Source organism: Hylobates moloch, unplaced genomic scaffold (genome assembly GCF_009828535.3).
Source record: "Hylobates moloch isolate HMO894 unplaced genomic scaffold, HMol_V3 SCAFFOLD_13, whole genome shotgun sequence".
Taxonomy (NCBI): domain Eukaryota; kingdom Metazoa; phylum Chordata; class Mammalia; order Primates; family Hylobatidae; genus Hylobates; species Hylobates moloch.
The window spans coordinates 39,969,871-39,982,594 of NW_026652288.1; the positions used below are offsets into that span (position 1 = coordinate 39,969,871).

The 12,724-nt window shown below is 38.3% G+C and overlaps 1 protein-coding gene across 6 annotated transcripts in view; it reads right to left on the reverse strand.

Annotated features, from left to right (window-relative positions):
• ZNF420 (zinc finger protein 420) overlaps positions 1-12,724 on the reverse strand; it is a 75,914-nt gene that overhangs the window by 23,190 nt on the left and 40,000 nt on the right. For 2 of the 6 annotated variants that reach the window (XM_058426761.1, XM_032173129.2), the window contains one exon: positions 11,073-11,199. In XM_058426761.1, the coding sequence (XP_058282744.1) occupies positions 11,073-11,199 (127 nt within the window). Of the gene's footprint in view, positions 1-4,218; positions 4,304-8,732; positions 8,826-11,072; positions 11,204-12,724 lie in introns of those variants that run through there. The other 4 variants (XM_058426765.1, XM_058426763.1, XM_058426762.1 and 1 more) reach the window with 4 other exon arrangements.

The window sequence follows — 12,724 nt, forward strand, 5'->3', positions numbered from 1 at the left end:
TATGGTATTGGCATGAAAACAGACACATAGACCAATGGAACAGGATAGAGAACCCAGAAAAAAAAAATCCAAGTATTTGCAGCCAACTGATTTTCAACAAGAAGGCCAAGAACACACATTGGGAAAAGGATACTTTCTTCAGTAAATGTTGCTGGGAAAACTGAATAGCCACCTGCAAAAGAATGAAACTAGACCCCTATCTCACCACTCAACTCAAAATGGATTAAAGACTTAAATGTAAGACTGGAAACTATGAAACCAGTAGAAGAAAACACAGGGAAACAGACATTGATCTGGGCAAGGATTTTTTAATAATACCTCAAAAGCACTGACAAATGCAAAAACAGATAAACGTACTACATCAAAGTAAAAAGCTTCTGTACAGCAAAGGAAATGAGAGTAAAGAGACAACCTACAGGCTGGGCGTGGTGGCTCACGTCTATAATCCCAGCACTTTGGGAGGCCGAGGTGGGCAGATCACAAGGTCAGGAGATTGAGACCATCCTGGCTAACACAGTGAAACCCCGTCTCTACTAAAAATACAAAAAATTAGCCAGGTGTGGTGGCACGCACCTGTAGTCCCAGCTACTCGGGAGGCTGAGGCAAGAGAATCATTTGAACCTGGCAGGCGGAGGTTGTAGTGAGCTGAGATTGCACCACTGCACTCCAGCTTGAGTGACAGAGCGAGACTCCATCTCAAAGCAAACAAAAAAGAGACAACCTACAGAATGGAAGAAAATATTCACAAACTATGCATCTAATAAGGTGTTAATACCAAGAATATATAAGAAAGTCACCTCAACAGCAAAAAAACAAATAATCTGATTAAAAAATAGTCAAAAGATTTGAACAGGCATTTCTCAAGACATACAAATGGCTAACAGGTAAATGAAAAAATGCTCAGTATCACTAATTATAGGGAAATGCAAATCAAAGCTACAATCAGATATCACCTCACCGCTGTTAGAATGGCTATTAAAAAGACAAAAGATAACAAATGCTGGTAAAAATGTGGAAAAAGGGGGAACTCTTATACACTCTTGGTGGGAATGTAAATTAGCACAGCCATTATAGAAAATAGTATGGAGGTTTCTCAAAAAAGTAAACATAGAACTACCATATGATCCAACAATCTAACTACTGGGTATATATCCAAAGGAAATGAAATCAGTATGTCAAAGAGGCATCTGCATTCCCATGTTTACTGCAGCACTATCCACAATAGCAATAACATGGACTCAAACTCAGCGTCCATCAAAAGATAAATGAATTTTCAAAAATATGGTATATATGCAGAATAGAATACTATTCACCTATAAAAATGAATAAAATCCTGTTATTTTTGACAACTTGGATGAAGCTAGAAGACATTATATTAAGTGAAATATGCCAAGAACAGGACAAATATCACATGATCTCACTCATATGTGGAACCTAAAAAAGTTGATCTCATATAAGTAGAGAGTAGAATAGTGGTTACCAGATGCTGAGGGGGTGGCTGGGAAGAGATTGGTCTATGGGTACAAAGTTATAGTTAGATAGGAGAAATAAGTTCTGATGTACTATTGCACAATAAGGTGACTATACAGTCAACAAAAATGTCCTGAATGCTTGCAAATAGCTAGAAGAGAGCATCTTGAATGTCCTAACCACAAAGAAATGACAAGTGTTTGAGGTGACAGATATGTTAATTATCCTGATTTGATAATTACACAATATACATATGTATAACACATCACACTGTAGCCCATAAATATGTGCATTATGTGTCAACTAAAAATAAAATAAAACTTTTAAAAGTGTTTATGAAAAAAACCTATTAACAACGCAACAGTAAATTAGAACCGGATGAAATAGATGAAAAACATAAAAATAACCCATGAAGATATAATAACTGATATACAGCAATAACCACATAAAAAATTTAAATTTGAGCTCAGTGTCTGTGCTCCTAAAAGGCAATAGATACCTATGACTGATGATCATTTGTATCTGCTGGTCATAGTACCTATTATATCTAATATTCAAAGCAATAGATTCCAGTGACTGGTAGGTTTACTGGCAATATTATCCAAACATTAAAGAATATATAGGCCGGGTGTGGTGACTTACACCCATAATCCCAGCACTTTGAGAGGCCAAGGCAGGTAGATTGCCTGAGCCCAGGAGTTCGAGACTAGTCTGGGCAATGTGGCAAAACCTCATCTCTACAAAAACTACAAAAATTAGCCAGGCATGGTGGCACGTGCCTGTAGTCTCAACTAGGATCACCTGGGCTCAGGGAGGTGGAGGCTGCAGTGAGCTGTTATCGGGCCACTGCACTCCAGCCTAAGTGACAGAGGGAGACCTTGTCTCAAAAAAAAAGAAAAAAGGATATATAATTCCAATCATACATAACTGTTGTTGAACACATAAAAATATGGTAATCTACCCTAGTCATTTTACAAAGTTAAATTAACTCGTATAACAACATTGAAAAATGACCTTAGGAAAAGTAAGCCAATCTCGTGAACAAACAAAGGTAAAATTTTAAAATAAAATATTAGGAACATAGTATCTAGCTGTGTATTTAAGGGTAACACATCATGATCATATAAACTTTATCCCACAAATGCAGGAATAATTCAACATCAGAGTCCACTTTCCCACACAAAGAACTTAGAGAATAAAATAGCGTGATTTCAAGAAATGCAAAAAATTTTTTAATATATTCTAAGACCCGTTATTAAAAGTTCTCTAAAACTGGAATTAGGTAAAAACCTAGTTAAGAGTATTTACCAGATGCCTATAGAAATATATTTAATAGTTAAACATTAGAAACACTGCCAATAAAGTTTGAGAAAATATAAGAATGATTTGTTTTCAAATTCTGCTACAGGGTCCTACTGAATATAGTTGCCTTTTTTTAAAGGTACAAACAGAAAAGGAAGAGACCACATATTGTATGTAGAGAGCAAAACTGTCCACCTAGAAATCCACTATAATCCACTGAAAAACTATTAGATATTTCCATAAGATTTTCAATTTATAGAAATCAACACTTTCTCATACATAATATATATCAGTATTAGCCATTTAGAAAATGTTACAGAACAAAATATTCCTATTCATATTATAAACAAAATGTACTGAGAAATTGCTTAAGAAATGTGCAAGATCTTTTAAGAAAAAACCATGAAACTAATCCCAGCACTTTGGGAGGCCAAGGCGGGCAGATCACAAGGTCAAGAGTTCAAGACCAGCCTGGCCAACATAGTGAAACCCTGTCTCTACTAAAAATACAAAAATTATCTGGGTGTGGTGGCAGGTGCCTGTAGTCCCAGCTACTTGGGAGGCTGAGGCAGGAGAATAGCTGGAAACAGGGAGTCGGAGGTTGCAGTGAGCTGAGATCGTGCCACTGCACTCCAGCCTAGGTGACACAGCGAGACTCTGTCTCAAAAAAAAAAAGAGAAAAAAAGAAAAAACCATGAAAAGAAAAGCAGATTTAGCATGTTCAACAATAGAAGGATTCAATATTGTTAATATGTAAATGGTACATCCGATTTCTTAAAAAAACACCAATAAATACTGGAAAAATATGACAAATGTCCTTTTAAAAGTATGTGAAGCATAAAAGAAAGTAAAGAAGATCCAGGGGTGCTACAATGAAGTAGGAACCAGAAAGTAGAGGGGGTAAATATGCTCTGAAGTTACAGTTACCCTTGGGATATTTGTTGATTTTAATTACCTAGATGTTTGTATATTAATGGCCTGAAAAAACTGAACAGACAAGACCTTTCCTCCACAAAAGAGCAGGGATTACAAATAAACCTCTTTACAAAATTGGAAATAGTCAAGACATAAAGTTCAAAGAAAGAAAAACAAATCCAGCAAACCTTAAAGGAAAATGACAAGGGACTTTTCAGTCTTGACCTGGACTCTCAAAGAAAAGGAGAAAAAAAGTGCTATGGATAATTCATCATTACACAAGAGTCCCCATGGATACAAGAAACAGCAAAATTAGACCTGTTTCCCAGAAATTGGGGTTGTATGACACATAAGTGCTGGAAATATATGAAAGTATAAGATAAAAACCATGAGAAAGGGACCAGTTAAAAAAAAAGATCTGGGAGAGGGGGAGAACATCAAACATCTAGAAGTGAAACAATATAATCAATTACATTTAAATCTTTAAGAAAAAAATCTTAAAAGCAGCCAGAGAAAATACAGATTACTTACAAAAGGAATAACAATGAAACAGATGGCAGACTTCTCAAGAGCAACAATAGAAGCCAGAGGACAGTGGAATAATATCTTCAGAGTGCTGAGAAAAAAATAATTGTCAGTATAGAATTTTATACCTAGTTAAATCATCAGGTAAGAATGACAGTGAAACAAGGTTATTTTACAACAATGACAAAAATAAACACTTAGAGCATTTATTAACAATAAGACAGGCCAGGGGTGGTAGCTCACACCTGTAATCCCAGCACTTTGGGAGGTGGAGGTGGGTGGATCACCTGAGGTCAGGAGTTCAAGACCAGCCTGGCCAACATGGCGAAACCCCGTCTCTACTAAAAATAAAAAAATTAGCTGGGCATGGTGGCAGGTGCCTGTAATCCCAGCTACTGGGGAGGCTGAGGTAGGAGAATTGCTTGAACCCAGGAAGCGGAGGTTACAGTGAGCTGAGGTCGCGCCACTGCACTACAGCCTGGGCAACAAGAACGAGACCCTATTTCAAAAAAAAAAAAAAAAGAAAAGAAAAAAGAAAAAAAAAAAACCAATAAGCCTTCCCTAATGTATTTCATGATAAATAAAATATCCCAGAAGGTATAATGGAAGAGGAATAGCATACAAATAAAAGATAATTACATCAACAAATCCACAAGCAAACATTGCCATTATGAAACAAAAATAATGCCCATTTTGTACGTTAAAAAAAGAACAGAAGTAAAATACCACACAACACTACCAGATTGGAGAAATAGATCAAAGTTAAAGCATTCCAATATCCTTTACGTTATCTTAAGGAAAGTTAGACATGAATTTTAGACTTCACTAAATTAAGTATGTATTTGTAAAGTGACACAAACAATAATGATAATAATTAAAGTGCCAAAACAGGCAGAAATACCCCCAAAGTATTTAAATTCACCGGCAATGGCAGAAATGTTCTTCTGTTTTTCATCTACAAATCAACAAAGATATTTCTTTTTTTTTTTTTTTTTTTTGAGACAGAGTCTTGCTCTATCGCCAGGCTGGAGTGCGGTGGTGCGATCTCAGCTCACTGCAACCTCTGCCTCCCAGGTTCAAGCGATTCTCCTGCCTCAGCCTCCTGAGTAGCTGGGATTACAGGCATGCGCCACCACACCTAGCTAATTTTTGTATATTTAGTAGAGATGGGATTTCATCATGTTGGCCAGGATGGTCTTGATCTCTTGACCTTGTGATCCTGCCCGCCTTAGCCTCCCAAAGTGCTGGGTTTACAGGAGTGAGCCACCGTGCCTGGCCTCAACAAAGATATTTCTAAGTGATAATAGCCACTATTGATAAAGTATATAATAGGTATACATTGCTGGTATACTTCTGATAAGAATTCTGTGACAATAGAATATATATTTGACATAGAGATGTCAATTTCTTATCTCTCCTTAGAACCTCAACTAATTGCCACAATGGTTACCAATTTATTTCACGGTAGATACTATTATTTATATGTCTGTTTTTCAACTTGCTGGCCTTGAAATCCTAGGGGTGGAGATAGAGCAAGTTTATTGCAAAGCAATATGGAAACCAAATATTGTATGTGGACTGAATAAATATGTTTTAGTATCCATCAAAATATATAATGTCCATTAAATATATAATTTTTCAGACACAATTACAATGAATAAAAACTATAAAATATCATTGACATTAAAAGGAATTAGGTACATATGATAAAATTTAAAGATAACTTCTAAAAATATATAAATACTGTATGTTTTCCAAATAAAACAAGGGGGATAATGGAGTTGCAAAAAATAAAACAAGATTGTATCCACCCTGATTAAGGAGGGAGAAATTTTTTAAGCCCATAAGATAAAAAGAGGAAACAAAAAGCATAAAATAGAGGATAAATAAATCCAAGTGTATTGGTAATAAATTAAATGGAGTGAACATTCAATTAAAAAAAATTCTCAGATAATACCACTGTGCAGTGGTTATCAAACATGGCTAAACATTTGAAAAACCTAGAAAATTTCAAAAAATAATGATACTTGTGTACCATGCCTGGAGATTATTATTTAATTGGTCTGGGGTGTGACCTGGGCTGTGGAATTTTTTAAAAGACCATAGCTATTTCTAAAGTACACACAAGTTTGGCAACCATTTCCATATTATTTCTGCACAATTCAATGGCTTTTAGTATACCCATTGAGTTGTGCAACAATCACAACAATCTAATTTTTAAACATTTTTTCACCCCCAAAATAAATGCTGTCTGTGCTCATTAGCAGTCACTTCTCATCTCCCCACTCCTCATTCTCCATCCGTTCTACCTCTTCCCCATCCCCAGTGCTGGGTAACCAGTAACCTACTTTCTGTCAGTATAGATTTGCCTGTTGAGGACATTTCATATAAATGCAATCATATAATATGCAGTGTCTGTATTTGGCTTCTTTCACTTGGCATGGGATATAGTTGGGATGTTTGTCCCCTCCAAATCTCATGTTGATGTAATCTAATGTTGAATGTAATCCCCAGTGCCAAGAGATGCGGCTTGGTGGGAGGTGTCTGGATCATGGGGGTGGATCCCTCATGAATAGCTTCGTGCCATCTTTGTGGTAAAGAGTGAGTTCTTGGCTGGGTGCGGTGGCTCACGCCTGTAGTCTCAGCACTTTGGGAGGCCGAGGTGGGTGGATCACGAGGTCAGGAGTTTGAGACCAGTCTGGCCAACATGGTGAAATACATCTCTATTAAAAATACAAAAATTAGCTGGGTGTGGTGGCAGGTGCCTGTAATCCCAGCTGCTCAGGAGGCTGAGGCAGGAGAATCGCTTGAGCCCGGGAGGAAGTTGCAGTGAGCCGAGATCGGGCCATTGCACTCTAGCCTGGGCGACAGAGCAAGACACCGTCGTGAGTTCTTACGCTATGAGTTCACGCGAGATCTTGTTGTTCAAAAGAGGCTGGAACTTCCTCCTCTCTCTCTTGCTCCCTCTCTTGCCAGTGACACACTGACTCCCCTTCCCTTTCACCATGACTAAAAGCTTCTTGGGCCTCACCAGAAGCCAAGCAGACACTAGTGCTATGCTCGTACAGCCTCCAGAAGCATAAGCTAAGTAAATCTCTTTTCATTATAAATTACTCAGCCTCAGGTATTTCTGTTTTTGTTTTTGTTTTGAGACAGAGTCTTGCTCCATCGCCCAGGCTGGAGTGCAGTGGCGAGATCTCGGCTCGCTGCAAGCTCCGCCTCCCGGGTTCACGCCATTCTCCTGCCTCAGCCACCCGAGTAGCTAGAACTACAGACGCCCTCTACCACGCCTGACTAATTTCTTTTTGTATTTTTAGTAGAGACGGGGCTTCACGGTGTTAGCCAGGAAGGTCTCGATCTCCTGACCTCTTTATCCGCCCACCTCGGCCTCCCAAAGTGCTGGGATTACAGGCGTGAGCCACCGCGCCCGGCCCAGCCTCAGGTATTTCTTTATAGCATGTTTCCAAGGTTCATCCATGTTAAAGCATGTATCAGAACTTCATTCCTTTTTATTGCTGAATAATATTTCGTTGTAAGAAAATACGACATTTTATCCATTCATTAGTTGATGGACATTTGGGTTGTTCCCACTTTTTGGCTATTGTGAATATCAAGATATAGTGCACTTCTGCCTCCAAATCTTGAGAATGCCTGGTACTGTCAAGCATCTTAATTTTTGCAATTTACAGCATGTGAAATAATTATATCATTGTGGTTTTAATTTGCTTTTTTTTTTTTTTTTTTTGAGATGGAGTCTCCCTCTGTCGCCCAGGCTGGAGTGCAGTGGCACGATCTTGGCTCACTGCAACCTCCGCCTCCTAGGTTCAAGCAATTCTCCTGCCTCAGCCTCCCGAGTAGCTGTGATTACAAGCGCCTGCCACCACGCCCAGCTAATTTTTGTATTTTTAGTAGAGATGGGGCTTCCCCACGTTGGCCAGGCTGGTCTCGAACTCCTGGCCTCAAGTGATCCACCCGCCTCAGCCTCCCAAAGTGCTGGAATTACAGGCGTGAGCCACCACGCCAGCCTAATTTGCATTTTTTTCCCCTTGAACTGCCAATAGATATCTCTTATCAAATTTTTCAGTATTGTTATTTATCTTGTTCTTATCAATCTGTAGAAGTTTTTTCTATTCTGATACTAATTTCCTTGTTGTCTATATGCAGTGCAAGTATCTCTACCCAATTGTCTTTTACTGTCTTTATAATGTCTTTTGATAGAGTAATTTTCATGTAGCCAAATTTATCAATCTTTTAATGATTATTTTTAAAAAGAACTAAATAGAACCTTTAAAATTATCTATTTGGTTTTCCTTCAAATCTGTCCCTTTATGAAAATCTATTAGTCATCATTTTTGTGGTTTAATTTCTTTATTTCTTTAAACTATCACCACTAGCTTATAGCTACATCTAATCATTCTACTATGTAAAGATTTTGCCATGTAATATGTTGTTTCTTCAGATTACCTGTCACTCATCTGTGACCTATTTCTCTGTGGGTTTGATGATCTTTATGAGCTCACCTTTTGTTGATCTTAACTTATGAGAATTCTAAAGGCCTCTTACTTTCCTCTGGAGATTTGCAGTTGCTTTAGATGGGAGTCAGAAGGCACCACCTTAGAGAATAAAATTTCAGTCTTTTTTTTCCCATTGCCTATCCATCTTTCTTATTATTCCAATATTCACTTTTCCCTAGACATAATGTTTCTCTGTTCCTCTTATGAAGAATACCCACCCCAAGGCCTTTACACTGCTCTCCCAGATATGGCTTGACTCATGCCCTTACTTTAGTTAAGTTTTTGTTCAAATATTACTTCTTCAGAGAGGATTTTCCAAAATCTACCAATCTAAAATAGGCTATTCCAACCGCCCATTATTCTTTATTTGCCTACCTTTCTTTACCTTTATTTGTACTGCTTATCACTACCTGTTGTTATATTTTTATTAAATGCATACATCTGTATATACATACACACACATATACATATAATTTTGTTTCCTTATGTATTTTGTATTTCTCCCACAAGAACGTGTTTCAGCAGAGTAAGAACCTTAACTAGACCATTATTTCCCCAATGGCTACTATAGTCCTTGGCAGAGAATAGGCCTTCAATAAACATATTTTGGATAAATGAATATATTAAAGAATAAAGATGGTAAGTCTAAATTTAAAGAAACAATCTGGAAAGGAATTGACTCCCAAGTTTACATAAAAGTGTTGTCACTGTGGAAGAGGAAGAGCTATTCTCTCTTTTGTTTTATTTTATTTTTTTGAGACCATGTTTCGCTCTTCTCGCCCAGGCTGGAGTGCAATGGCACGATTTTGGCTCACCACAACCTTCGCCTCCCAGGTTCAAGCGATTCTCCTGCCTCAGCCTCCCGAGGAGCTGGGATTACAGGCATGTGCCACCATGCTTGGCTAATTTTTTGTATTTTTAGTAGAGACAGGGTTTCTCCATGTTGGTCAGGCTGGTCTCAAACTCCCGACCTCAGGTGATCCACCCGCCTCGGCCTCCCGAAGTGTTGGGATTACAGGCGTGAGCCACCGCGCCCAGCCCAAAGTTCTTAATATGTAATATTCAACTACCAAGCACATATAAGACTGCGCCTGGCCAACCATTTCCCTCTTTTGAAAGTGGGAAGAATTATAATAAAAGACCAACAGGGAAAGGAGGCAGTAGAAATTAGGTAAGAGCCTTTAGGAAGATCATGGTGAAAAACCCTTGCTTTTCTCCTCAAGTCATAGGTTTTTTTTTCCACAGAACTTGGGTCCTCTAGGGACATGTATTAATCATTGACTTCCTAAAGTCTTCAGAGGAGAAAGGAAGGAAGAGGCAAGAGACAGTTTATTCCAGCACAAGGAATAAAGTTATCATCTAGGTTGGAAAATCACTTATTAAAGTTGTAATTGATATGGATTTTGTTTCATATAAAAATACTACAGAAGAAAACAATAAAGTTTCTTAGACAATCACAGGTTCCCCCTCAACTATTTTACAATAAAAGATGATTCTAGCATATTCATTCAACGTCCAATGCAAAGTTCTTTTTTTTTTTTGAGATGGAGTCTCGCTCTGTCACCCAGGCTGGAGTACAGTGACATGATCTCAGCTCACTGCAACCTCCACCTCACGGGTTCAAGCGATTCTCCTCCCTTAATCTCCTGAGTAACTGGGATTACAGGCACACACCACCATGCCCAGCTAAATTTTTGTATTTTTAGTGGAGATGGGGTTTCGCCATGTTGGCCAGGCTAGTCTTGAACTCCTGACCTCAGGTGATCTACACACCTTGGCCTCCTAAAGTGCTGGGATTACAGGCGTGAGCCACCGAGCCCAGCCCAAAGTTCTTAATATGTAATATTCAACTACCAAGCACACATAAGACAATGTGTTTGTTCTAATTAATGGGTTATGTTCATTTGAGTTGTTGGTGAAATGCATTGATCCACTCTATCACTATACAAATGATGTAAACTCTTTTATCAGAAAAAACATATATCTCTGCATCTATTTTTTAAATCTGTGACTGGGCCTGTGAATTATTTAGAGCTCCTTTAGCAGATCTAAAGTGTAACAATGTATAGGCTGTTTTATCTGCCAATATTCCAAGTATCCCAAACTTCAAATTTAGCCCTTTGATCATCAAGGAAGATGGTATTAGAAGGCATTGGTAAGGCTTTTTGAAGGATGGAAAAGATAAAGGTGCCCTCAGAAACCATGTCTACTTCCAGTAATTTCAAACTCCTCCTTTGAAAAGAATAAGAAATTCAGTTAATTACTTAAAAAGGAACCTTGAGATAACAGCAGAGAAAGCAGCCATTCCAAAGGTAGATCCTGAAATATGAAGGCCAGATTCCTTACCTAGTGATACCAAGTTGCTATAGTTCTCCAACATCACATCTCTATACAGATCTCTCTGAGCAGAGTCCAGGCATTCCCACTCTTCCTGAGAGAAGTCAATGGCAACATCCCTGAACATCACTAATTTCTGAAAAAACAAACAAAATGTCAGTTTTGGAAATTAAAAAAATGCTTTTTCTTTTTTTTTTTTTTTTTTTTTGAGATGGAGTCTTGCTCTGTCACCCAGGCTGAAGTGCAGTGGCACAATCTTGGCACACTACAACCTCTGCCTCCCAGGTTCAAGCAATTCTCCTGCCTCAGCCTCCTGAGTAGCTGGGATTACAGGCACCTGCCACTGCGCCGAGCTAATTTTTGTATTTTTAGTAGAAATAAGGGTTCATCAGCTTGGCCAGGCTAGTCTCGAACTCCTGACCTTGTGATTTGCCCGCCTCGGCCTCCTAAAGTGCTGGGATTACAGGCATGAGCCAACGTGCCGGGCCAAAAAAATACTTTTTCAATGGAGAGGGAGATGAAGGGGAACCCTCCACAGAGGAAGCAACAGAGCACATGGGCTGAAAAGTACAACTATGTTCCTGATTATTCCTATTGCTATAGTTTTGTTGTTGTTTTGGAGACAGGGTCTCACTCTGTCACCCAGGCTGGAGAGCAGTGGCGCCATCATAGCTCACTGCAGCCTCGAACTCCTGGGCTTAAGTGATCCTGTCTCATTCTCCTGAGTAGTTGAGACCACAGTACGTGCCATTGTGCCCTGATAATTTTCAAATTTTTTTGTAGAGACAGGGGTCTTGTTATGTTGCCCAGGCTAGTCTTGAATTCCTGGCCTAAGGGACCCTCCTGCTTAGGCCTCCCAAAGTGCTGGGATTATAGGTGTGGGCCACTGCACCTGGCCTGCTATACATGTTTTCTGCATATAGAACATCTTACTTTACAGATAAGTCTGGGAATAAAGTAAATGCAATGTCCCAATTAAAAGAAGTAGCATACACAAGCATTCTATACAATATGTATATTGTGTATTATACATTCTCAATAAATGTAAGTTTCTCTCTTCACTATTTAAGGAATAAACAAAATAACTGGGAAAATTTTTCTGTAAAACCTTATAAGATTTGTACAAAATTAAAGAATTTATTGAAGCTCCAGATTCACCGTTAGATCAGAGTACTATATCATAAACATTTTCCTTGTCATCAACAATTTAGTAAATATTTTATAGGCTACGGAATAGCTCCATATAATAAATATATCTGACTTAATAAGTGCTCATATTTGCTAACATTTTAGGTTGTAAAAATCTTGTAAGTATTTCTTGGTTCTCAGAGTTTATTATTCTTAACAACTGCTGGTGAATGATCATCTTCACTATGATCATATTTACCATTCATCCGTAAATGTAACTTTTCATCATTCTAAATAATAGAAAGGTGAAAAAATCCAAATTTATACATTAAAGACCAGCACATAATGTCGAATTTCAAATTGATCCATATTAAATTATATGTTCCTCAGGAAGATCCCTGATCTCTCTGTATTCAGTCCCTAATCATCTTCCTAATCTTAAAAACTCATAAAGCATGAGCTCTTGCCACATATTGAGAGTGATCCCAGTCAAGACCAACTCCTGTCTTGTCTACCTGGGAACTCAGATCTAA